The following is a 27,739-nucleotide window of genomic DNA, read 5'->3' on the forward strand; positions in this document are numbered from 1 at the left end:
TGGTCTTGGACCATGTTTAGCCCACAAGGTTAAAGAAGCGAGGAACAGGAGCTGATGGAACACATCTGGGTGACCAAACAGCACAGAGCCAAGGAAAGGGCACAAAACCTATGGCCTGTCTGGTCCTCTAAGACTTGGCAACTTCTGTGAACATTGTCTTCTTTTTTCTCTTCAATAAAAAACAACTGGTTTGTATATACTTTAACTACCTTGATGGTTCTAAAAGTAGCTTATCGATTAATTCTCTTAAGATTGGTAGTCACATTTTCTATAAAATTTTGCCTTCTGATACTTTCACGTTCAACATATTTGCTATAATGAATATTTCTTAAACTTGCAGTGATGAAAGGGTGTTGAAGATTTTAAGCTCTGAGAGAGATCCGATGAGAGGACAGAAGCCAAGTAAAACAGCTGAGAGCCCTCAGCACACACAGTGCTTGGCGGCATCAGCAGAGACACCACCACCGTCACCACCGCTGCACTGGTGCAGCCGCCCTCCTCCCCTCTGCTCGTGCACCCTTCGCTAGCACCATGGCTCATTCATTTTAATCTGACTGAAGAACAGATAGCTGAATTCAAGGAAGCTTTCTCCTTGTTTGACACCGATGACGATGGCACCATCACAACAAAGGAACTTGGAACTGCCATGAGGTCACTGGGTCAGAGCCCAACGGAAGCCGACCTGCAAGATATGACCGACGAAGTGGATGCTGTACGGTAATGGCACCACTGACTGCTCAGAATTTTTGACTACGATGGTTAGAAAAATAAAAGGCACAGTGAAGAAGAAATCCATAAGGCGTTCCGAGCCTTTGACGAGGATACCAGTGTCACCGAACTACCTCACGTCATGACAAACTTAGGAGAAAAACTAACAGATGAAGAAGATGAAATGATCAGAGAAGGAGATATTGGAGACGGACAAGCCAACTATGCAGAATTCACACAGATGATGACTACAAAAGAAGACCTACTTTCAACTCTTTTGTCCCCCTCTAGAAGAATCAAACTGTATCTTTTACTTACCACCTGCAAAAATAAAAAAAAAGATTGTTTACTCATTGTTTCTAGATAGCAAAACTGAATATTGAAAGTACCTTCTGTCCACACACAAGAAAAATCTGCATGTATTGATTGGTAGTCCTGTGTCCTCAAGACCAAGCTACACATCAGTTTTACGATACAAATACACTACCTTAATGATGAGGAAGCCCTTAGTGGACTCCTTGTAGTTCCATTTGCTAACGATTAACACAGTTTGGGCTGGCCCGTTTTTCATGCACGCAGCTTGACAACTGAGCACAGTCAGGCATTTGCATTAGAAATAAAATATGAAAAAACAAATTTAAAACCTATTCAAATGGGTTCTAGTTGCTTGTTAGCATACATCGTCATAGCTGGTTTGCTGAAAGCAAACACTGTTAAAATTGGTTTACCTCAGGATGTGTGTATAAGTAGAATGAACTGTCTAGATGTAGCCCCACTAACAGGATGGTCCCCTTCTACTTCCGTGTGCCCCAACCTGTGGTAACGGTAACACACCCTGGTGGCATGCCCACGTGTTGGTTTAGTGTCGTTTGCACTGTACTGGAATGAAATGAGTGTCAGGCTGTTACTGTTCATACAAATTTTTTAAAAGAAACTTTTACGAAGGGAGCATCTTTGGACTCTCTGTTTTTAAAACCTCTGACTTGGAGCCAGCAGAGGTAGGCAGTGGCTGTGAACTTCAGAACAACCATCAACACTGCTGTTCAAGAAATTACAATGTATGTCCAATTCCAAGTTGTAAATGCTAATCTTTTTATTTTTTTCCAATAAAAAGGCCATGAACTTTAAAAAAGCACGCAACATAAAATGACTCCAAGAGTTCAAATCTAAAGTGGACTGTACAAGTCTACATTCTGGTTATCACGGTAGGATTTCAAAGGCAAGTAAATTTTATTTAAAGTTTAAGGGACTAACATAGAGCTGCAAACTTTTTGTATTTCCAGTGTTCGAACATTAAAACAAATTCAATTAAATAATTTTAGTTTACAACTCATTCATCATGTTTTACATTTTTTTCCTCATTTCAGTACAAATTGGTAAAAATGACATCAGGCAAAGCACCGGTTTCTAGTTTAATGAGCAGTGAATAGCAAACTATAACAAATTTAATTCTAAACCTGAATTAAACAAGTTATTTGCTAAATTACTCTTTTATTTTTCCCTTTTGAAAACACCAATGCCACTTTACTGTTTGAATGTTTTAAGTATTAAAATAATTTGGGCTCTCTGAACTTTTCAGACTACACGGATACAAAAAATAATTAAGGTCATTGTAAATCTTACAGAGTAGTCCTGAAAATGACACATTGTGCATTTGTTAAAAGATGTGCCAACTGAGATCAAGGTGCTTTCCTGTCAGGAAGGGATTTCAACATCGCTGGTTGTGTCACTCACTGCATAAATGAGTTTCATACATTCAGCACAAACGCTAAATTAAGAGATCAGAAGGCCTGGGTTCTAGTGCCAGTTTTATTTGTAACTAACCATGTACAGATCACTTATCTTTGAAATAATGATTAACATCATTCCCTAATTCGCAAACATATCAGGAAACCAAAATCCTTCCCAGGAAAATCTCTTTGTAAACCAAGTTATTACTACTAATTAGCTTACACCTAACTTAAAGGTTGAGAATGCCAATTCAGAGAATGTCTTCTATCAGTCGGTTGCCTACCTTAATTCTGCAGATGGATAATCTCACTGAGGTAAGCATTTCAACCTTACAGAACAAAAAGCTATCAACAAGAAGTTAATGGTGAAAAAAAGTTGGCCAAAAAATACCACTATTGAGAGCTAGCTTTTCATGTTAAGAGCAGTGCTTAATACCATCCCTGATATTAAATGGAACAAAAGTTAGCCTTTGACCACTAAAGCATGCTTTGTTTCACTAGAAATAATGTTAAATAGGAATGTCTTGTGGACTCTTCAAATGGCCAAATGGCTGAGAAAACATTATTTGTGCGTGTTTGTTTTGTTTTCATCCCTCTCTTTTTCATTTAAAATCCAGTTCCACATCCCAGAGCACACTCCTCAGTACTCTGCCAGGGCATAAGAAATGTTAGCATTTGGTCACTAGAAAGTAAACAAAGAAGAGGAATCAGCATGTTGTTGAATGAAGATTCAAGATAATTCTAAGTGTGTCTAGGAAAATTCATAGACCAAAAGCATCTGTATATGCACACCATTTATCATGTATAGGTATTACGACAATCATGTATTTACAAACCCTCAAAAGGTTAAACACCAATGTTCTTGCATTTAACAATGTCATATTTGTGTAATTTAGTTTCTATTTCTGGACTTTCCCTTACATTATGATGATACAAAACAAACAAACAAAAAGCCCAAAACAAAACGAAAAAAACAAAGACTGGAGCATGGTTCACAGAGAAACACAGAACAGACAGGAATACCCTAATAAAATAATTATGTACACCACTGCTTAGGGAAATATTTTAGAGGAAATATACTTTCACTATTGGCCCCAAATGCCATCATCCACTTATGTTCTTTAACTGTCAACTTTTAATACAAAAATACCTTCAAGCTGATAATCATTTATAGTAACTTACAAAACTGACAGAATATTTCAATGCTACACAAAACAGTTCTATACACAGCTTAAAGTTTTAAAGTTTTCTGTTAGCAACTCATTTTATAGTTGATAGACACAATACCTACTCATTTCAATAAAATACTGTTTTTAGCTTATACATATTTTCAAAACTAATATTACCTCACAAAACAGTAAAGAATAAATCACTTCCTACTGAAGAATACTCTAAGACAAACACTAAAACTATATAGCCAAAATATTTTATGAAAGCATATAAACTTTTTAAGACAAGGCATGACCAACGGATAAAAATTTATATTACTCAATCACATGTCCAGTGAAAAAAAAGGATTGTTGCTCTGATTCAGTGAAGCCTATATCAGGTACAGAAGAAAATATGAACTTACGAATCAAGATACCTATATATTTTTTGGTTTAGAAGGGTGTTTAAATAACTGGCGACACTACTAGAATGTTTTTGAGATAGAAAAATGGTCACTTTAGCAAATATACATTCTATATTCCAAAATTAGAAGCTAAATTTCTTTTAAAACAATGGAATCTTGATTTTTTACTTTCTGTGAGCTCTTAAGACTATTCTGCACTATATCAAGATGAAATCGCTATTTAATAACCTTTATACGTTCAATTCTTTTCCTTTGCAAAAGGGAAAAATAAACCAAATTTTAACAAACTATAACATAGAATACTAAAAACTAAGATTTGGAACATCTATTTCCATTATTCTGAAGGAAAATATAAATACCTTCAAAACCCTACCAACAGTTTCTAGTCAAAATTTCTATCACGACAAAGTAAAATTCCTTATGGTACTAAATAGAATTAAAAAGTTAACAGAAGACTAGAGAACCAAAATATAAACAGTGTAACTAACCAAAACAATCCACGGGTGCAACAAGTACTTGAACAACGAAAAAACCACCAAACATTCTAATTAATGATAAAGTTCATTTTTTGCATATTTTAATCTTGACTTTTAGCACAGTAAATTATTATATAGGTTGATTTCATGGACTGTTTTAATTTTGTACCATTACATAAGTAATTCAAACATTACTCTTTCTAAACCAAATCTGCTGTTCTAATCACCATTTTTTTTTTTTTTCAGGAAAAGGAAAGGGTATCAGTTTAAGATACATTCCATAGCAGTAGAAACATCTTAGTGTTCCAAAATGTTTACAAAGAACCCTGCTGATCCTGTGCATTTCGTTGAGGCGCTACCTGCACCCAGACTTCATCATCGGAAAAAGAACTTGAACTTCCCGACTCAGAGTCTAGCTCACTGAATCCATCTAAGTCCCATTCGGTACTAGACTCACTCCGTGCATCATCTTCCTCGGTGATGAAACTCTGACCAGGTTCAAGGCAAGAAGGATAAACACGAGCACAGAGGCAAATAAAGCCAGAGTCAAACTGCAAAAGACCTAACATGGTACCTATATTAATCCACAAGTCTTCCCTAGTATCATATTCATACACGGTCACTCGGTTCTTTTTCCATTGCGGAGTGGTAGAAGTGATGAGGAGCAACTTTTGGCCATGATTGACAATCTGATAGTTGTGAGTCTCTGAGTCCAACGGAATATTACTAATCCTCCGCCATTCTCCCCTGGCTGGGTTGTAGACCTTCATGACCGGGATGTCACAGATACAATAGATCTCATCATTGAAGACACAGGCTTCCTGAAAGTCACTACGTTTAAGAGAAGCACAGTTCAACCACATATTGTGGCTAGGATCGTAGCAGAGCATGCGCTTACTATTCACAGCGTAAAGGTAGTTCTGAACCACTATTAGTTCGAAGGAATAAAAAGAGTGGGGTACAGGAGCCACCAGTGCCCACTGGTTCCTCTGAACACTGTAGCATTCCACTTCCTTCAGTTTAACTCCGGTGATAGGGTCTCGCCCACCCAGGATGTAAATGTAGCCATTGAGGTATGCCACATCCATGCCCTCGCGGCACAGCAAGCGATCTGCCAGCTGCTGCCAACTGTTCTGCGCTGGTTTATACACCCAGAGGTCTTTCCTGGGCTGGGCAGCGAGATAGATGTCGTGGTCGGGAGAGACACAGACTGCTGAGGAGGTGACAGTCTTCGTGTGAGCCAAGCTAGTCAAAGGTGAGGGCATTGTGTAAATGTCCCCTGAGTATGGGTCATAGCAGAGAAAGGGATCTCTGGGATGTCCAAAGAAAACCACCATTTCCTTGGCACACACACCCAGCCTCTGGGGTGGATTTTCCGCTGCGGATACAACAGAGCTGCTGCTGCACTCTGGCTTTGGCACCAGAGACTTGTACAGCATGTCACCATATCGCATCTGCAGGGCCCCTTCAATCAGGTCCAGACAGTACTTTTTCACGATGGGTTTGGTCAACAGCCCTTCCAGGTAATCCTGATCTTCATCGCTGAAGTGTGCCCAGCGGACGCACTTGAAGACTTCGGCAGCGCTGGGACCCCGCTCCTTGGGAGCCGCCTCCAACCACTGCACGGCCACGTGACACACTGTTTGCTCACTCTCGATGTCTAGACTGTCCAGGCGCAGCACGGCCAGTAGCTGGGCCAAGGTCAGATCTGCCAGAGTTTCCTCCCGAATCGAACCCATCCGGCTGAGCTGCTTGAAGTTGTGGGCTATGAAGGACTGCGCTTGTGATCGCAGCTTACGATGGCCGAAGGCGTCGGCGAACTTGAAGATGGCGGTGCAGTTGGCCAGGTCAAGGCGGCGGGCCAGGAAGGAGGCACAGGCCTCCCGCACGTACTCCAGCTGCAGCATGTCGGACGCCGCGTAAAGGCGCTGCACGTTGGCCTCACTAAGCGAAACGCGACCCGTGTAGCAGTATTCGACCAGCACCTCGAAGGACTCGGCATCCACGTCGTGCATGGTCACGTTCGCCTGCTGGCTCTCGTACATGCCGCCGGTGAACATGCTCTTGAAGTAGGGACACGCGGCAGCCAGCACGTTACGGTTGCAGGGGAAGAGGCGGCCCGTGCCAGGCCCGCTGCCAGGCGTCACCACCTCGATGGTCACATCGCACAGCAGCCGCGCGTCGTAGAAGGACTTGAGCTGTGCCAGCAGCGCTGCAGAGTGGGCCGTGTCCTTCAGCTCCTCGGGGCCCGTGAAAAAGGCCGACACCGAGGGCTTGTGAATCCTCTTGGGCCGTTTCCCACCACGGGGGCTGGCGAGGCGGCGAGAGCGCGGAGCGTCTTCCCGGGACTGCATGGTGGAGATGGCGGCGGGGCGCTGAAGGCGAGAACGGGTGCAAGGACCCGGCTATGGCTCCTCCTCACCAGGCTCTCGCTGGCGCAAAGATAACGGTATCTCCGGAGAGACGTCCGCACGAGTCCATTTACCTAAGGGAGCCGTGTGCCAAGGTGCCGCTCTCTTTACGGCATAGACAGCGTCTGACTCACCCTCTCCCAGTTCCGCGCCCTTTCTCCGCCTCGGCTCGCCCTCAGAGAACCCGCTGGCAGGAACCGAGAGCCGCTACTGCTGCGCTGGCAATACCGGTAGGTATCCTGAACTACGACTCCCAGGATGCCTTGCGAGCCCCGAGGCATGCCGGGGCCCTCTAGACTGGGCGTAAACTGAACAGCAGAAGCCGCTTTGCATTTTGGGAGTAGTAGTTTGAGTAATATCGCGAGGTTTCTTGCGGGTGGACTGCTTTAACAGAATCAGAAAGCGTTAATTCTCGACTTGGTTTAAAGCTTTGTCTTTGAAATCCAGAGTAGAAGCCCCGTTTAAGTATTCATTAATTATGTGATATTCATTAATTATGTGAGAACTTTTTCCTCTTTGTAAAATGGGAATGATAGTATTCATAGGATTGTGTTTGGATGGAATGAGATAAATTACATAGGATATAGGAAGCTTTCAATAAATATTTTGTTAGAACAATAATTAAGTGCTTACATCGTGCCTAGTACATAAAGATTCAATCATCCTTAGCTTTTACTGTAGAATTTATTAAAAATGAGACACCCCTTTACTGAAACCATGAGCTATTTCTGCAAAGAAAACTTCTAGTTTTTGATGTTGCTTTTTTTTTGAAAGGTTCTGAAGGGTATTACAATAGTTTCAATACTAAACGATATCTATAGGTTCATTAAGACGTCTTAGACAAAAATCAGGACCTAAAGAACAGCCATTATAGATGGCCTCAAATATGCAAATCATGCATTTAAATAGATAGGTTGGTATCTCACCAAATCAACACTTTGTCTCCTGGGTAGCCAGATTATTTTCATAGCCTCTTAATATGAGTGTTTTCAAGTAGTCTCATACTGCTCCTTTCACTTCATTTTCACAAATCAGTTGAAAATTCAGGAATTGTTTTTATTAAGAGGTTTTTGTTTGTTTTTTATATTGGCATACAGTGGGTAGAGGTCAAGCAAGTTGCTACACATGCTACAATGCATAAGACAATAAAAACTATCTGGCCCAAGAAGAGCTTTTAATGAGAGTTTTAAATTAAAATATTTAAAGAAACAGACCTTGCACAAAAGCACAAGATCCTCACAGCTCAGTATTCATACATGCCCTGACATTTCTTAAATTTACATAGTAGAATCGATGCTTTACAAGTGTTGAAATATACACATAGATACATATAGATCAACATCATCTGCTAAATTGTCAAAATCAAGTGATTAGAGATTTCTTTTTAGTAGGAAACTTTAAAAACCAGACTGCTCCAGCTACTGGTTTGCCATGTGTTACCATTACCTAATGAATGAAATGTTTAATATTACACAAATAGGTGGATAATACATAGGAGGAGAATAACTCTCAAATTCTTTGTCTCTCTTTTCCTTCTAGCTGAAGTGGGTCTACTGGAAATACTCCAGGAAAGAGACATTAAACTAAGTGGGGCTCTGGGTTCCAATATCTTCTCTGTACCTCTGTTAGGCATCCTTCAGATATACCAGAGAGAATTAAGTCATTAGTAACGCTGATTGCTTTCTCACCTGCACTAAACACCATTTCTTTGACATTAAGTACATTTACACTGTTTTGCAACCATCACCACCATCCATCTCCAAAACTCTTTTCATCTGCAGAACTCCTGCAAAACCGAAACGCCGTACCCATTCACAATAACTCACCTTTCCCCATCTCCCAAACCCCTGGTAACCACCATTCTACTTTGTCTCTTTGAATTTGACTACTCTAGGTACCTCATACAAATTCGGTGATTGATTTTTAGCTTCCTTATATTTGCCTAAGCTTTGTTATTTGGTTTAGATTACCTTTCACAGAACCTAAAATATTTAGTAGACACTGTGCCCATAAGGCACAAAGCAGTGCTCTCACAAAACTTTCTGAGATATGCAAATATTTTCTACCTGCCCTGATATAGTGCCCAGAAGCCACCTGTAGCTCTTCAGTACCTGAAATGTGGCTACTGCAACTGAGGAACTGAATTTAAATTTTTAGAAACACAGCATTGGTATCAATGGAGAAAGAAGTCTTTTCAACAAATGGTGTTGAAACAACTGAACCACAATGTGAAAAAAATATTAATCTTGACCTCTACCTTATTCCATAAACAAAAATTAATTTGAAATGGATCTTAATATTAAACAGAAGAGCAGAATCTATAAAGCTTCTAAAAGAAAACATAGAAGACTACCTCTGTGATTCTGAGGTAGGCAAAGATTTCTTAGGACACAGAAAACACTAAAGTTAAAAAAAGAGTGATAAAATTAACTTCGACAAGATTATAAGCTTTGCCCATCAAAAAGCAGTGGAAACAAAATAAAAAGGCAAGCCATAGACTGGAAAAAAATATTCATAATACATACAGCCAATGGCCAATACATGAAAAGCTACTCAATTTCATCATCGATGAATGCAAATTTAATTCACGATGAGAAAACACTGCACGCACACTAGAATGGCTAAGCTTAAAAAGATCAACAATACCAAATGTTGGTGATGATAGCCATTGGAACCTTCATATATTAATAATGGGAATGTAAACTGGTATGTCCCCTTAAAAAACCTGGTAGTTTCTTTGAATGTTATACTCTCAATAATTTCACTCCTATGCATTTGCCCAAGGGGAATTAAAACATATGTCCAGAAAAAGATTTGTACAAGAATGTTCATTGTAGTTTTATCCATATTAGCCCTCGAATGGAAACAATCCATTTGTGCATCAATAGGAGAATGAAAAAAATTAATGTGGTATATACAGCATGCAACAATGTAAATGAGTTTCAAAAATTTTATGTTGAACAAAAGAGGCCAGACGTACAAGAGTACGTACTGTATGACCATCTATGTAAAGTTCCAGAACAGTGAAAACAAGCCGTGGTAAATAAAAATCATAACAGAGGCTGCCACTGTTGCGGGGAGAGGGGGTTGGTGGATTTCTGGATTGACTGCAAAGGAATACAAGGAAACTTTCAGGGGCGATGGAAATGTTCTCTTCTTGATTGGGCTGATTTGTCAGTTGGATACCTTACATAAATACATTACATAAATGTATGCAATTGACAAATTCAATGAACTGTCTCCTAAAATCTGTGCATTTAATTTACTGTAAATTATACCTGCTTTTAAGAGGAGCCACTTCATAATTGCTGGCACTAAAATAAAGGTGCAGAATTCTTTGCCAGGAAATCGTGAAGATAGTTCAGTCATAAACTAAGACTCACCTCATGTAGAGGTGTATAGACCAACAATGCTCCAATTCTCAGTAGGTGTGGCTGGTGCTCCGTGTACACCTGGGACAGGGGTACATCTGGACAATCTTTGAGGATTTCAGCATAATGGAGTTTTTCAAATTTGTAGAGTTAGCTGAGTGCCCTACGTTACGTTCCAATATTCTTTTATTCCTAACACAACTTTATTAACATCATACTACTTACTTGTGTTTGCTCAAAATCTCTCATGATCCTCTACAATCGAATCCATATTCTTCTTGGCAGAAAGATAAAAAAGCTATTTTTGCCTGGTAATTAAGTCTCTCTCGGTCATCAACAAACTATGATTTCAATTCTTCAAAAATCTTTAACTTCAACTCTGTTTGTGAATCTTTCCAACATCGGCGCCTACTTAGGCCCTTTTTCTTCTGAGGAAGCTAAGGTATCTCACTGGTATTGCCACCATTTCCATTTCTGGGTGACTCCAACATTTTTCTTTTGTAGATCACACATCTTTCGTGGGGCGGCCCCTCTCATCTTCCCCTCTGCATATTGCTCCTGATTGGCTTCTTGAAGTTCTGTTTCTGCACATTGGTTTCCATGTATTTGAGTACTCTGCTTTCTGGAACCCATACATCTCGGTTTTTATTCCAACCACTGTAATATGCAAAGTATTTAACTTGTTTGTCCTTTATGAAAATCTTTACACACTTTGCCTCATAAAGAAGGTGCCCATGAATGCACAGCACCCGTTCGCCCTCCCGGAATTTAGATTTCGGCGCCATTTTTAAGAGATTCTCTACCACCATCTTCTCCCACCTGAGGTGAATGCTGCCTCCACTCTCCACCTCACCGACTCAGGTCAGGCGTGTGTCAGGTGCCGCCTGAAAGCTGGGCTCCATCATGTTGTTTTTCACTCTGATTTTTAAGTAGAGTCTACAAACTATTTACTCCTTTATATCTATATCCAAAATGACCCTTGCTGCCTTTAGTTGTTGGTGGCCAGAGTTTTTACGGGTCTACTCTCACTCAGTCGGAGAATGCCTAGTGAGTGAGCTGCCCTGGGCATCATTTCTGTTCCACATTATTTAGTGTCAGCTAACTTGTTTCAAACCTGTTAAATGCTTTAAAAGTGTTTTACACTTATTGTTAAAAAGCTTTGAAGTATACATATGTACAGAAAAGGGAACAAATCAAAATCGTAAATGCAATGAATTATCACAAAATAAATACACTCGTGTAACCTCCATTCTGGTCAACAGACCATTCCCAGCATTCCAGAAGCCCGGCCCCAGCACATGTCCTCCTAATCGCTACTGCCTCCAATGTGAGTCATATGCTTTTTAAAATAATTTTTAAGTTTTTATTGGTTATGTTTGTTGAATCCTTGACTCAGTTTCAAAATTGATTTGAAAATATCTCTAAAAGTTATTTTTTAAAGTTTGTTATTCCTTGATATTTTAATGTGCACGAGGCAGGAAACTTTTTTTTGGTTTGATTGATTGAGGCAATAAGCTTTAGCTTTCCAGATCTTTTACAAGAATGCTGATTTATCTTTGGCTTATATGGCCATTCCTAACATTTTTCTACTAACAGTTAAAAGATGTCAAGTTTATCTTTGTGGTGGGAAGACTAATAAGTCTACCTGAATGAAGCAGAATTATGAGTTTAATTGAATCTGTGTACAAAAATAAAATGTATAACAACTGAAAGTACTCATCAATTGAATAATACAGGTCTTGGTCTTCACTGCTCCAAGTGTTGTTTGTGGGTCAGCAGTATCCATCATCACCTGGTCTTGTTAGAAATGCAGAATCACAGGTTCCAGACCTACTGAATAAAAATCTGCATAATAGCAAGATCCCTGAGAGATTCTGTATATACTGTATACAGAAATTTGAGAAAAACTCAAGGTGGGGGTGATCTAAGTTCCTCGTTGCCCCAGCGCTGCTGGGGGGACCTCAGTCCTTTCTGATGATACAGTAGAGTTACAGATCAGCGAAGTTTAGAAAAGTTTTACTGAAGTGCATTTCAAGAGAGAAATGGGCTACACCTGAGAGGGCTGTAGCCTTGTAGAGGTGGGGACGTGTGTCTTATAACTGGGTGGTTACAAGGGTAGTGCTAGCTGATTGGTGTGTGAGGTCATTCTGATTGACAGTTGGCTGTTACATAACCTATTAACTGCGCATGTTCCTTCCCAGAATTCGGTGTTACAATTAGATTCATGAACATCCGGGCATATGCATGACATTAAATGATGGTCTAATGAGGCTGGGGTGAAAAGGTCAGAGTACTCCTAACTGCACAAGCGTTTGTGGCTAGCCTAAACTGGTTGCTATGCTATGGCCATTTATTTCCTTGGACTCCAGGATGTAGGGGTATTGGTATTTGAAAAATGAATTTTCTTCTGGGAGGGCTGAGGGGCAGGCCTTTTGGGTTGGGCCCTCACTGTTGTCGTTTCTATGGTTACAGAGCTGGGTCTTCTCTCCCGTCACACATGGCTACCTAACCACCTAACAGCACCATCTGAGATTTTGGTAGGTTCATAGCTCCATCACTGTTTTGACTTCTTTTTCCTCAAAATACATTGTGCTTTAAGGAAAAGCTGAGGGACGAAGGAAGGGCAGAAATCTTGGTGGCTGTATTAAGATGGAGCCTCTGTTTGGCTGAAGAAGCGCTTTCTCTTTGTCCTCTCCCCCTTACAGGCTTCCCTTTGGCATGTAGAAAATGTTTACACTGATCCCCAAATGAATGAACAGTAACAAATCAATGCCCCTCTCTCTTGCTTTCTCTCTTACAATTTTCACTTTTTTTTTTTTTTTTTGCAAAGATCATGTTTTAGGATTTATTATTTAGTGTTTTTTTCTGGAAAAAGTACAATTATAAAAAATTTTAAGTGCAGTTGATATACATTATATTGGTTATATTAGTTTCAAGCATACAGTATAGTGACTTGACATTTTTATATCTTACAATGTGATCATGCCACTAATTCCAGTAACCATCTGTCACTGTGCAAACTTATCACAATATTATTGACTATATTCCTTGTTGGAATATTGAAAAGTTGCGGATCTCGTAACACTGCTCCAAAATATTTCAGCATATCTTAAGAATATTTTCTTACAAAACTATAAATCCATCACCATACCTAATTGTATAAAATAACTGTACAATATGATCTAATAGTTACTACACATTAAGCTTTCTTCCATTATCCCCAAAATGTCTTTTTTTTTTTTTTTTTTAAGATATTTTTGTTAGTTTTTTCCAATTCAGGATCCAACCAAGATTCACATATTTTGGTTGTATTTCTTTTAGTTTTTGGATTAATCCTCCAACATTTGGGAGATTAATTTCCACATGACACTGACCTTTTGAAGAGTCCTACAAGACTGCTTTGTAAAATGGCCTACCTTCTGGAATTGCCTGGCTGCTTCCTCATGCTGTTGCTAACTTTCATCCATCTCCACAATGTACTATAAAGTAAAATTAAGTCTAAAGATTAAATTGTATTAAAACATTTGGCCAGACTACTCTATAGATAATAGGAAATTCATACTGTATCATGTCAGGAAGCTCTATTACTGATGCTAAGTATGGTAACTCAAATCTCTCCATTGTAATGGCACGTTTCCCCTAATAATTAGTATGCAATCTGTGGGGAAATACTTTGCATTGAATTAACATTCGGTTCCTCACAGTGCTAGGCAGCTTCTGAGATGACCCCAGTGATCCCTGCTCCTGGCATTCATGCACTTGTGTAATCTGCATTAACTAGTCTTTTCTGGCATATAGTTCCTCTCTGAGGAATGTCTAAAGTAAGAACCCCTCTTTTTCACCCAGAAACTTCCTGAGAACAATTACTATTGTACTTTTTTATTTTTATTATTTTTGGCAAGGCAACCCTTGGTTGACCTCACAGATTGCAAAGACCTTGTCAGCTTACAATCCCTTATTTTTTTGTTTTTTATGCCTACAGCACCTGGTCTTCCGAGGTGGTCTCCCATCCAAGTACTAACCAGGCCCGACCTTGCTTAGCTTCCGAGATCAGACAGAATTGAGCTTGTTCCGGGTAGCATGGCCGTGGACCCTAACTATTGTACTTTTATCCGTGGTTTCACTTTCTACGGTTTCACTTACCCGCGGTCAACAGTGGTCTGAAAATAACAGTACATGGAAAATTCCAGAAATAAACAATAAGTTTTAAATTGTGCACTGTTCTGAGTAGCGTAATGAAATCTTGAGCCATCCCACTCAGTCCTGCCAGGACATGAAGCATCCCTTTGTCTAGCATCTCCATGCTGTATATGCTCCCCCACCATTAGTCACTCGGTAGCTGTCCAGGTTATCAGATCAGCTGTCAAGGCATCTCAGTGCTTGAGTTCAAGTCACCCTTATTGTAGCCCAACACTACGCCACGATGCCTACGTTATTCAACTCACTTCATCTCATCACGTAGCCAACTGTATCATCTCACATCTTCCCAAGAAGGGTGAGTACAGCACTATATTTCAAGAGACCATTTTATATAACTTTTATTACAGTATATTCTTATGATTTTCCTATTTTATTATTAGTTTTTAATGTCTTACTGTGTTTAATTCATAAATTAAACTTTTTCATAGGTATATATATATAGGAAAAAACAGCATATATAGTTAAGTCCTCACTTAACATCATTGATAGGTCCTTGAAAACTGCAACTTTAAGTGAAATGACATATAAGAAAACCAATTTTACCGAAGGTTAATTGATGTAAATAAGACTTAAGTTTCTAGAGCAGATTTCTGGTCACAAAAACATCACTAAACGCCTAAATAAAGACTCAAAACACTTCTAATGTTAAATATTGAAATAAATATGAGCAGTACACGCATTTAAAAAAGATGAAAAACAAGAGAGATCATTATTTTCCACCCTGCTTAGTTCAGGTCAGGGTCAAGTGCAGCCAGAGCCCATCCTGGCAGCACAGGGAGCAAGGCAGGCACCCACCCTGGACACACTTCCATGACAAGGCCACCCACACTCACCCAGACTGGAACAATTTAGACAAACCAATTCACCTCACATGTACATCTTTGGGACATGGGAGGAAACTGGAGTCCCCAGAGAAAACCCACACAGACGTGGGGAGAACATGATCAAACAATACTTTGTTTTTAAATAGGGATTTACGAAGTTTATAAATCTCACTAAATTTTACCATGTTATAATGTCCTGAGGTAATAGATGAAAATGTTTAATTTATAGATGGTTTTTTAAAAGGCATATAAATAGAACTAGCGACCTGTTCTACATCACATAATTCTCGAAACTTACTCTTTTCAACGATTCATGCTTGTTCTCTACTTGAAGAGTTGGACTGCAGTTTACAGGAAACCTAGAATAATCTCTTCGGTCAAGAAATGTGTTTAGATTTATTTAAAAATACATTAGTAAGTACGTGTTTTTAGCTATACTTTATGAACATTCACAAAGATTCCCACGCCTCAGTTTGCTTCTTGACGCAGGTCCGTTTCATTTATGTAATAATAAATAATAAATCCGCATTCACTTTGCCGATTTAAGGTTTTCATCCAACAATTCAATAATGGCTTCTTCATCTGCTGACTGAAGCAGTGTCTGAATTAGCTGATCCAGGCACTTCTCCCCACATAAAAATCTCTGATAAAAAGAGAGAGTTATTACTAGAAAGAAAGTATAAATGAAGCAAAGAATCAAGCATATATTTATGTCATTTCTTTATAGTCGTTATTTAATAGCAACAAAGGATTACTGATTACCAATGTAATGACCATAATTACTAATATAATGAACACGATTCCTAAATTGAGAGGATCCCCAGTTAGCATTGGCTTTTTCTGTAAAAAGTGAATCCAAAAGAGTCAATTGGAATTATACTCTATCTTAATCTTAATTGTTAAAATTAGCACTTTGTTTAAAATCAATCTGGTAGGATCTGGATCCTTCCAATAACTCTGGAGAGAATAAAACTGAGATCTGAATCGGCTTTTGAAATTCACCACCTCTCTCTCTACAATGCCTTTGCTTGACTTTCCTGCCAACACAGTTCTAAGTTCTCGAACTATCTTTGGGAGGATATGTTTGCTGAATCTTTTCTTCTCCTGTACCCTAGAATAAAATAAGGCTTTTTATTTTTGTCCTGAAAAATTCCACCCTTTTCATTCACATCACGTTATTTCACGAGCACAAAAAAGACTGAAATGTCCCAAAGCCCCAGGCATCCTGCAGCCAGGTTATTGTGCAGACTGACACCCACATACCAAATTCTCTGGACCCGGCTCAGATAAAGCCCCCCCGGAACATTCCAGCTCACTCTTATGCCAAACCTCCCGATATAAATTATTTAATCCATAAGTGGTTCATGATAATTCTGTTTTTTTTTTTTTCTTGAATTGGAAATATAGTTTTAAAATCTAAAAGTCCTGTGTAATAGAAAAATATTCATGCTGGAATATTTAAGGGACAAGCGTCTTGAAGTGTGCAACCTGCCTGCCCATGGTTCAATAGCAACACAGGTGTATAGAGACGGAGAAAGAGGAGGTGGAGGAGGAGACAGCAGAGCAAAACGTTAACGACTGTTGCATCTACGTACAGGGTGCATCCTGAACTCGTCTTTAAACATGAGTGCTTGAAAATTTCAAAATAAAAAGTTCAGAAAAAAAATTTCTCTCATGTTAACCTCCAATTAATTCCACTGAATGAACACCGTTTCAGTTTGGCCTCCCTGCAGTCTTCCCTAAAATTCCTGAGAAATGACTAAAATCACGACTCCAAGTACCTTTCTGTGTGGCAGAAGTTCTGGGTAATATTGTTGCTGGGATTAGCCGCTCTCACATGTGAGAGATGCTCAGAATCCAGACACTGGCTTAACAGAATCTTTAATGTCTGCATCAGAACATTTAAAGTTTTGACGTAGGCATCAAACGGAACACAGAACATTTGAAGTTTTGATGTAGGGCATAACTAATCTTTTATTTAGTCTTTCTTGAATGGTCTTAAAGTTGCATTTCAGGTTAAGTGTACACATTTATCTCTCCAGTTAAACTATAAGGAAAAAGATATGACTTACTATCTTTGTTTTCCATAAAACACCAGCATACAGTAAAACCTAATTAAACTTTAAAATTAAACGGAAAACAAAAGCACTATAATGGAAATTTTAAATTAAGATTTATAACATTTTGAGCATGATATGAAAATTGCTTATAAAATGAGTATGCCAGAAGCTCAATTATGGTACTGCCAAGGTGACTTAATCATTTGGAAATTATGTGACAAGAATTAGTACTCTTATTGATAATCGCATCACATTCACAGTTCAATCGGATTAATCTGAGTGCTAGAGATAAAAAAAAAAATCAGAGATGAAGGAGTTATCGTTCCTACCTTTCAGAAGCTCATAATTTAAAGGGAGAGCTAGGCAATATATGAGCATCATAATACAGTGCAAGAAATTTAAAAATAAAGAAGAAAGTGAGGGTTGTAAGGGAGCCATTGACTTTGACAAGAAGGTGGCATCAAGGAAGCGTTCATGAAGGAAGAAACGTTTGAAATACTATTCTCTTTTTAAAAAGAGAATAGAAATAAGCAGAGCATTTTAGTCAAAAGAATGAGTATGAAGAAAGGCCTGGATATAAAGCACATATGACTCTTGAACAACATGGGTTTGAACTGTGTGGGCCCACCTATATGTGGCTCTTTTTCAATAAATATACTGCAAAATTTTTTTGAGATTTGCTACAATTTGGAAAAAACTCAGATGAACCTTACGATTTTCTCAACAACATTTTCTTTTCTCTAGCTTCCATGACTGGAAGCACACAGTAAATACTACACATGCTGTGTACTGTAAGTCCATCGACTGTGTTATCGGTGAGGCTCCGGTCAACAGCAGGCTGTTGGTGGGTCAGCAGCCCCAAACCCTGCGTTGTCCAAGGGTCAAGTGAGCATTTAAACCCCAAGACAAGGGGAAATCTCCAGTGTAATTGGAGTATAGGGCAGGAGACAGGCTGATGCTAAGGAATCTGCACAAGGACTTTGAGAAACAATATAAATACAAATCAATATGTTACATGGCAGTCTGTGCTTATTATGTAGATAAATAAAAATAAAATTACCTACAAGAGAGTTCATAAGAATACTGGGTGACCTCCTAGACCCCGTGGATAGGATGCACAGGGCTGCCGACGCCACCCCGGGGATGAAGCTGGGCCTCAGGGATAAATGTGTGTGGGGTTCACATCATCAGCATTCCTTCCATCCAGTTCTCATTTTTGATCCTTTCAATATATCCGCTTCATTGTTCTCTCACTGAAGACTGCCTTCTCCCATGGCTGGAAATGTGGCTTCCACCCCTTGTAAGACTGACATATTTCAGCTTTCGCCACTGAGAGAGGATGGCCCTCTTTGTCTCCAGTTTAAAAGTCCTGGGAAGAACTCATTGGCTAGGGCTTGTCCAGACTTTCTTCCCCGCAAAATCAATTATTGTCTTGGGTCAGGATCATGATCACATGAGCTTATAGCAGTTCCATGAGGAGCTATGTGGACGGTATAGGGAGAAGGAGGAGGGTCTAGAATAATAATGAGAGAGCAGAGTCCCCCAGACGGCCACTTTCTCCCCTCTCCACCCATTCCACTCTGTCCTACAGCAGCTGCCCTGGGTCAAGGCCCTTATCACTTTTCTTGTCTCCTCTACAACTAATCAGTTACTAAACTTCCGTTCCTAAACTAGTCTCTTTATTGTCCTATATACAGATTTTAATGTTTTACTACATTTGTTTCATACCATTTTAAAACTTTTCCCTTGAACTAATATGAAATGTTTTTCTTTCTTTTCAATAAGTTGAGTGATGATTATCAGAGCATACCAATATGATTTTCCTTATCATTTCTGAGTCTGGCGTGCTGGTTTAGGTAGTAATAACATGTTAGTTAGTATTCAGGCCGAAGTCAGATATTTTATAACCATAAAAGCCAGTCAATCTGCCTGTTTCATGACTGAGCACCATACTGAGCACCTATGCGCCCTTCTGAAAAATATTACTGGTCAGAAGAATGTCACACACAGTCTCATGGGAAACCATCACCTCTACTGGAAAAACAACTGAAAGATTATGGTGTAATTAGTGCACTATGGCCACACATGTTTGGTTATTACTGTGTTTCCTCAGGAAAAGGAAATGAGCAAATATGTTCTCCTTCTCGACAAGGCAATTATGTTCCTATGCAAGACAGCCTTAAACTGCTGAGAAGACAAGAGGAAATGACATAAGATAAACAGAAATTTCTAAACACATTAAAAACGCAGACATTTCCCTTGTAAAACCAGGACTTTAATTTTGAATACAGCATGGGACAGAATCAAGTGAAAGAAGCCATAGGCATCTCAAGGCACCAAGAAAGGATCACAGCCTGCCTCCGGCTTTCTCCACGGCCTTTTATGGGAGCCGGTTCACTTCCCCCTCAGTGGAGGCAAACAGAGATCTTTCTATGCTTCATCACTAACGTGCTAGTATTAGTGGTTCTGGCTAGATGGGATTTAGTTAGGTTAATGTTCAAACCCCATCGACAGGGCCTTTCCCCCAACAGCATCATTGTCACACCTCACCCTGATGATGATACGTGCAGCAGGCAGAAATCCACGGTGCTCCTTGCGTGATTCCCTCCCCCGAGTGCAGGCAGAAGCTGTGACTACGACAGAGTATCACTCCAGTGATCTGGAGACTCTGATTAACTCGCTGACTCTGAGTTAATCAAAAGGAATATTATCCACATGGGCCTGAGCTAAGCGAGTAAGCTCCTTAGAAGGCCGGAGCCATTCCTGCAAGAGACCCAAGGTGGGAGGAGGCCCATGGACGACCACAGAACGAGCACGTACGGGCTGTCTCGAGGAGCTGAGAGCAGCATCCAGCCCTCAGCCACAAGGGAATGGGAGCCTCGCTCCTACGACTCAAGGGAATGGAATTCCGCCAGCACCCAGAACGAGCCTGAGGACTCCAAGCTCCAGAAAGGCACGTGGCCTCGCGAGACCTGGAGCAGCGAACTCGGCCCTGTCATGCCCAGATTCCTGCCCTATGGCAACCGTGAGATAACGAACAGGTACCATTGTAAGACACTAAGTTTGCGGTCATCTGTTTCGCAGCAGTGGAAACGGACACGCATCTATCTATGTGCAGTCGCATGCTGCATAACAACGTTTCGGTCAATGGCAAACCGCATGAATAATGGTGGTCCCGTAAGATTATAATGGAGCTGAAAAATTCCTATCGCCTAGCGACATCCTAATGTCATAGTCACTGTAAGGTCATACATAGCACAACACATTACTTATGTGTTTGTGGTGAGGCTGGTATAAACAAACCTACTGTGCTGTACAGTACATGAGGCTTGATAATAATAATAAATGACTATGTTACTGGTTTATGTATTTACTGTAGCATACTTTTTATTATTTTACGATGTACTCTTTCTTCTTGTAAAAAAAAATGTCTGCTATAAAAGTGTGTGTTACAGTGGCAGCAGCCTCATGTGCTGCATATTTACTGCGTCTCTTGATTGTGTCATTTTCTCGGGCGTTTGATTTAATCCCATGTTTTGTACAGTGAATACTATACAGGCTTTTGGCCTAGGAGCAACGGACTGTACCTTACAGCGCAGGTGTGCAGTAGGCCAGACCACCTAGGTTTGGTAAGGGCACTATCATGTTGACACAATGATGAAATCTCTTAACGATGCATTTCTCAGAACGTATCCCATCCCCATGGCTAAGCGGTACATGGCTGTTTTGCAAACAAATTAACACATTAATGAGAATCTGGAATTTAAAAGATAACTGTTTCGAACTGGCAAAAAGACCACATTTCTTACCAGCAAACTAATAAAAATGCCTGCAAATTTTAGGGTACTAAAAAACTGGCTTAATGATTTTAAATTACTCAGTATTATTTTAGACATTACTCTCTAGAATTTGATTATCCTGCCTTCGAAAATCGAAGGTACATAAAGCATACTCAGTGAGGTTACCTTAATGTCACGAACTTCATATGCTATCCTGTGGTCAGTGACTCTATCCTGGGTGAAATTATATGTCCGAATTCTCTCTGACTGGGCTCTCGTTCCCACCTGTGCCATAAGAAAAAATACTTCATTTTTTAACTTTATAGTTATCTTTATTATAATGAAAAAATTACTTGTAAGTGACTTTTCTATTTTAACATTTTAAATATTTCCTAAAGTTATATATAGAAAAATGACAAAAACCAAGAATGATCAGAATTTCATGTTTAAGACAACAGCATTTAAAGCTTAGTTATGGAATGAGAATTTATGTCTCTTTGGTACTTCAAACTCTAAATATACACAGCAAAATTATCTTTCCACCCCAATCAGTTCTTCCTCCTAGTTTCTATAGGCGACACCACAGTGTTCCCTGTGATCCAAGCAGAAAACTCTGACATCCCACAATTTAGTCCACATTTCAAGGTCTCTTACTAACTGCCCGGCTCTGATATAGACACTGAAACCACCTTCATTTCATCCGACGCTCTGCCATTTCCAATGGTTTCAAGAGTCTCTTATTATATTCTGCCCTTTCCAGTTCTACTGCCTGTCATTCAAGGCTCATTACTTTTGAACTTCTACGTTCCTATAAAACCTCCCGTCAGCTTCCACTTCTCTGCTTACATTGTGTTGCTCTGCTTACTCTTCCTAAAGCACGGTTTTTTGATAAATTTTCTTCTTTGGTCCCTTGTCTACTACACAAAAGTATAAAAAGACCCCTGGACATTTAGGTGAAAAGGGTAATGTTTAGTTTTATGCAATTGATTATCCTAAAAGAAACACATAATCTTCCAAATTTACCATAGCATACAGATCTGAAAATAACACAAAAGCACGGTTATTTCTGGGGCCTGCTTTCTCTTTCGACCTCTCTCAAAGACAAACTACGTTTTTCAGAATTTAAAATCATACAACACTTTGTTAAAACAACGACATTTATTCATTTTGCTTCGAACTTACCTATTTATATGTTTGGATAAATAATACTGTACATGTATACAGTACGAAATTCAAAAAGTACAGAAGGGTATATCATGGAAAATAAATCTCCCTGTCCCCGGACGCCATCGACAGCAAGCGCTACTGCCAGGTTTTCGCAGTGCCACGCATTTTTTATCACACACAGGTTTTTAAATTCAAAAAATCTAAAAACTTCTTAATTTCCAGAGAATTTCGCACCAGTGTTTTATGCCAATTTCCTCTCAAGACAGTTATGATATAAACACTGGAGAGAAACAACTGGGAAGGAATTTTTCGTTTATGCATATGTTACCCACTTATTTGCAAGCTGGCGTGTCCAATTTTAGCCACAATCCATCAGTCGAAATGCATTTAAATTACTGCTTATTTACAAATGAGCGTGCTTTCCTATGCTCTAAGATATCTTCATTCGGTCAAGAACAAACACTACATTTCCTATATCAGATGATGACTTTTTGTACAGAGGTATTAAGCTGTCACCTCATACATCTTACCTGCAGTTTTCTGGCACTCTGCTGGTGACACCTGTCTTTCTCAATAATCTGCTGGTAGAGTCTTGCTCTCAACACACGCAAAGCTATTTCTTTATTTTTTATCTGTGATCGTTCTTGTTGGCATTCTACTACAAGCCCTGAAAAATAATGGGTCATAGGTAAACGGTAGCTTCCACAAGCCACATTAAGATAGAACTGTGGTATCGATTATATTTCAATAAAACTGGGGGGAAAAAGAGAGAGAACACTGAGGATCATTTTAAAGGTTAATCAGAAAAAGATCACAAAAGATTAAATACATTTTAGTTTTAGCACATTTTGGAAACTACACCTGGATTATGATGGTCATCGTTGGTAGATGACTATTTATATTCTGACATCTAAATGAGGTTATTTCAGATGAGAAGACTGAAAGCAGTAGCATCTGCAGACGGTTACACACGTTCATTCCCAGAGCTCTGCCTCTCTGCATCCTAGCTCATCCGGCTACTTTCACGGCTCAGCAAGGAGCGAACTACCATCTTCCCCTATGCAGTGCTGCTCCTGTCTCTGTCCTACTCAAGGAGAAGTCAGCTTTTCCTCTTTAAATCACAAACACACACAGAGCTGATGTTTTAAAAACAACTTTATATGAGGAAACAAGTCAAAAGGAATGACCAAAACTCTCTCAAAGGAAGGGCTTATAGTGAATGTTTCTCAGTTATCTTGGTTCTAAATCCAGCTGATCAACCCGTCTAACCACACATTTTGGTTAGCCAGCTTCTGGACTGGGGGGGGTTGGCCCACAGTGCAGCCCAAATCTAGCTTGGAATGGTGACCTTTAAAACTTCAAGCTTCTGTTCTTAACTTTGCAGCTACCACCCTGAAGATCTGGGTCCAATCCTGCTCCCAAGTACATTAGAGGTCCAAAGACGTTTATACACATGTTTATACACACACACGCGCACACACACGCACGCATACACATATACATACATACATACCACAAAAACCCCAAACCCAAAACCATATTACCTTTGGCCAGCTGTACTGATAGTGATAACTGTTTTGCTAAAGATTTTTTAAATTCCTATGAAATTCTGCTCTCCAAACTGTGATCTCACCCTGTCTAAATAAGCTACAATCTATAACTGGTACTACTTTTAGCAGGGCACCTAGGTTTCACCTGTTTGTTTAAACTTATTTACTGACTGCTTTACTGCAGCCCCATGTTTGGGCTGGGGCACCAACTCTCTTCCATCTCCCGAGCATCTGACAGGGGGCTGTCTTGAACCTGTCATCCTTTTTTCACCACTCGAAAGAAAACCTACATTTCAGGATGGCAGGCCACTTACAAGCTTTCCTTCAAATTCCTCGTCTTGTCAGCTGACACAGGTGTTTCGTTTAAACACCTGCAGTATCTTATCCAGTGTCTCAGGCTAGAACTTACAGCTTAAAACTCCTACTTATTGGATCAGTAATTCCTAAGGGAATTACTCAATTATATATTTTAATATACTTTCTGTAGAGGACTTTCTTAAAATTAATTAATTGAAGAAATTATTTAAAAATTTTCCCCCCCTAGACTTCCCCCTTCCCCACTACCTTCTGGTAACCACTAGACTATTGTCCATGTCCACGAGTCCGTTTGTTTGTCCGTTTGGTTTTTGCTTTTAAGTTTATATTCCACATATAAGTGATATTATGTGGTTTTCAACTTTTTCTGTCTGGCTTATTTCACTTAGCACGATTATCTCAAGGTCCATCCATGTAAATGGCAGTATTTCATCTCTTCTTATGGCTGAGTAATAATCCATTGTATCTCTGTACCACAGCTTCTTTATCCAATCATCTATTGTAGGACACTTCGGTTGCTTCTATGTCCTGGACACTGTGAATAGTGCTGCTATGAACATCGGGTTGCAAATGCCTATGACTTGAGTTTTCAAGTCTTTGGGGTAAATACCCAGTAGAGGGATTGCTGGATCATATGGTAGATCAATTCTTAGTTTTTTGAGGAACCTCCATATTGTTTTCCATAGTGGTGTACCGATTTGTAGTCCCACCAGCAGTGTATGAGGGTTCCTTTTTCTCCCCATCCTCTCCAACATGTTATTACTTGTCCTGTTGATTACAGCTATTCTGACAGGTATGAGATTGTATCTCATTGTGGTTTTGATTTGCATTTCCCTAATAGCTAGCGATGTTGAGTATCTTTTCAAATATTCGTATGTCCTCTATGAGAAGTGTCTGTTCAAGTCCTCTGCCCATTTTTTGATTGGATTATTTGTGTTTGTTGCTGTTGTTGTTATTGAGTTGTAGGAGTTCTTTGTATATTTTGGGTATTAGGCCTTTATCAGAGGCGTTGCTTGCAAATATATTTTCCCATTTGGATAGTTGTCTCTTTGCCTTGTTGATGGTTTCTTTTGCTGAGCAGAAGCTTTTTAGTTTGATATAGTCCCATTCATTTATTTTTGCTTCTACTTCCCTTGCCTTTGAGGTCAAATTCATTAAATCTGTAGAGGAGTTTTTAATCGCAAGTATTCCCTCAGGAACAGAGTATCAGGTCAGGGAAAATGTATGTTGACTAAGAGAAGAGCTGTTGAACTAAGGTGCCAGGGCTGTTAAAAAAAAAACTAGAAAAGGGATTTAGAAAAATTAAGTCTTTTCAGTTTGTTTCAGTAGTCTACAGGAGATTACAAAATTCTAGCTAGTAATAGTACCAAGTGGGTATTTAATATATATTTGCTGAATTACTACATATATTATTTAAAAGATTTTCAATCATAAATAAAAACAAAAATACCATACTTTTTATCCTTAAAAAAAAAAAAACCATTAAAACTTTTTTAACATCTCTGAAATTGGGATGCATCTTACAATCATTGGCATGTCATAGTTTAACGGGCAGTATTTTCTATATTTCTTCATAGTAATAAAATAGTGATGTGTCTTTCAACGTATGGGTTCTTAGATTAGATGAAATAATTTATATATAATCAAAGGTCAGGCAGAAAATGGAGTCATACAGATGCAGTAGGTTAGAAAAATGTGATTTCGGCGTTCAGGGCCATGGAGGAAGCTGAAGAGGGCCTGGCGCTTCCCACCTTCCATTCCAGTGGGGACGTGGTTCCCACTCTAATGGTCTTGGGATGGAAGAAATAGAAGAAAGGCCGAGTTTTCCTTAGAGCAGATGCTGAAATCATGGCAGAGCTCAAAGTATGAAGAAGCAGACTCAAGAAGTCATTTGCTCATAATGACACGGATTCAGAACAGTAGGCTTCGACATGGCCTACCCAAGGGAAGGTTTGAGGGTAAGCCTTAAGGCCTCTTTTAATCAAAGAACTGGATCTAAATGGCTAAAAAATAATTTGATTCAAGGTAAGTGTGGCAACATAAAACATCAGTCAGTTTTTTGTAAAGTCAGTAATTTATGGCTCCACAGGGTGGTTTTTCTATCATTTAATATGTTTTAAGCAGCGGTCCCTAACCTTTGTGGCACCAGAGACCGGTGCTCCTATGAGAATCTAATGCCTGATGATCTAAGGCGGAGCTGAGGCGGTGATGCTGGCGCTGGGGAGCAGCTGCAGATACAGATGAAGCTTCCCTCGCCCACCGCTCACGTGCTGTGCGGCCCAGTTCCTAAGAGGCCACAAACTTGTACCGATCCGTGGCCTGGGGGTTGGAGACCCCTGTTTTAAAGTATTCTGGTTCATTTTCTCAGAAATCTTACCACCTTTTACTTTTTCTCATTTTAGTTTTTTGTTCATCTTAAGCTAATATTTAGTGTTCTGGAATGCTTATAAATACAGAACAATGTCTCGCAATGTAAGGTGAATTTCTGGATTTCTTGGGGGAAATTATGGTAAGCTAGAAAAATTACAACCTCATTTTGGTGAAAAAGGACATATTTCTATACGCATAGAAAATAATTTGAAAGGATATATACTAACAATGGTTCTTGAGTATGGTTATGGACGTTTTATGTTCTTTTGCTCACGTATATGTTCTAAATTTTTATAATTTCTTAAAGAATAAAAATCAATAAAGAAAACAAGATATTACAAAATTATCCTACTGTTAGATATTTAGGTTGTTTCCACTTCTGCTATTTCAAACAGTACAAGCAATACCAATTGCCAAAAATGAATTTAAAATTTAAAAGTGACATCTGATTTCAAGATGGCCTCCTCTTTTAAAAATTATACTAAAACAAGAACAAGAAACAGAAACACAAATTCCACCTGAAATACAATTAGGTGACATACGTAGTCCCCAAACACAATATATATAGACAGAAAGCAGATGGAAGAATGGTAAATGCCTTAGCAGAGTGCGAGAAGGTGAAACCTAGCTCCCTGTGGAGATGCTGACCAGAAACAAGCCAATCTGCCCTTCTGAGTGCCAGAAAGGCTCAGAGATTGGGGCACCAGGTAGTTCAGAAGTTGGGGTTAAAGATTTGGGGACTAAAACCACAAAGTCTTATAGCAGATCTTCAAGTCTCCTCCCTTAAACTGTAGGAGATGGGAGGTAGTTTTTAGAGAATAGCGAAAATTCCAGACTCGAGACTCGGTACAAAGAAGGGCAAGTATGAAGCATGGGACTAAAAGCAAGAGGATTACGTTTGTTATTGAACGGTAAGACCTTGACCTTACTCTCCAGTGTACCCTGGAGGATCCTTCTCAGGAGAAAAGCACCCAAGAGAAAAGATCTGTAAACACTGGCATTGGGGGACCCATCACAAAAAAGCTGATTAATCACCTAACCGCCCTACAGTGAAACTTACTGGTGGATAAGTGACACCCATGCTCTCAGAGCTTTTAGACGCTCACTCTTAATATGTACAAACAGCCAAGGATTCCTAGACATTTCTGACATGAAAACAAGACTAAAAGAACAGAAAAAAGTAAACCCAGAAGGAACAGAGACAT

At 39.4% G+C, this 27,739-nt stretch overlaps 2 protein-coding genes and 3 pseudogenes across 4 annotated transcripts in view; 1 reads left to right on the forward strand and 4 right to left on the reverse strand.

Moving 5' to 3' along the window:
- The first annotated feature begins 433 nt into the window (after positions 1-433).
- Positions 434-1,648, forward strand: LOC102881814 (annotated as a pseudogene).
- An 851-nt stretch (positions 1,649-2,499) lies between these two features.
- Positions 2,500-7,134, reverse strand: KBTBD7 (kelch repeat and BTB domain containing 7). Its single transcript, XM_006914946.3, has one exon. It carries the CDS (start codon positions 6,839-6,841, stop codon positions 4,802-4,804), a length of 2,040 nt encoding a protein of 679 aa, XP_006915008.1. The 5' UTR covers positions 6,842-7,134; the 3' UTR covers positions 2,500-4,801.
- LOC102882067 lies at positions 7,006-11,132 on the reverse strand (annotated as a pseudogene).
- Positions 11,133-14,242: 3,110 nt separating this feature from the next.
- Positions 14,243-14,361, reverse strand: LOC112482230 (annotated as a pseudogene).
- Positions 14,362-15,424: 1,063 nt separating this feature from the next.
- MTRF1 (mitochondrial translation release factor 1) overlaps positions 15,425-27,739 on the reverse strand; it is a 30,302-nt gene continuing 17,987 nt past the window's right edge. For all 3 annotated transcript variants that reach the window (XM_015591790.2, XM_025049026.1, XM_006914947.3), the window contains exons 8-10: positions 22,830-22,966; positions 21,319-21,417; positions 15,425-15,936 (exon numbers count right to left, since the gene is read on the reverse strand). In XM_015591790.2, the coding sequence (XP_015447276.1) occupies positions 15,823-15,936; positions 21,319-21,417; positions 22,830-22,966 (350 nt within the window). In that variant the 3' untranslated portion in view covers positions 15,425-15,822. The remainder of the gene's footprint in view (positions 15,937-21,318; positions 21,418-22,829; positions 22,967-27,739) is intronic.

The sequence above is a fragment of the Pteropus alecto genome, unplaced genomic scaffold (genome assembly GCF_000325575.1).
Source record: "Pteropus alecto unplaced genomic scaffold, ASM32557v1 scaffold35, whole genome shotgun sequence".
In the NCBI taxonomy this organism is placed as follows: domain Eukaryota; kingdom Metazoa; phylum Chordata; class Mammalia; order Chiroptera; family Pteropodidae; genus Pteropus; species Pteropus alecto.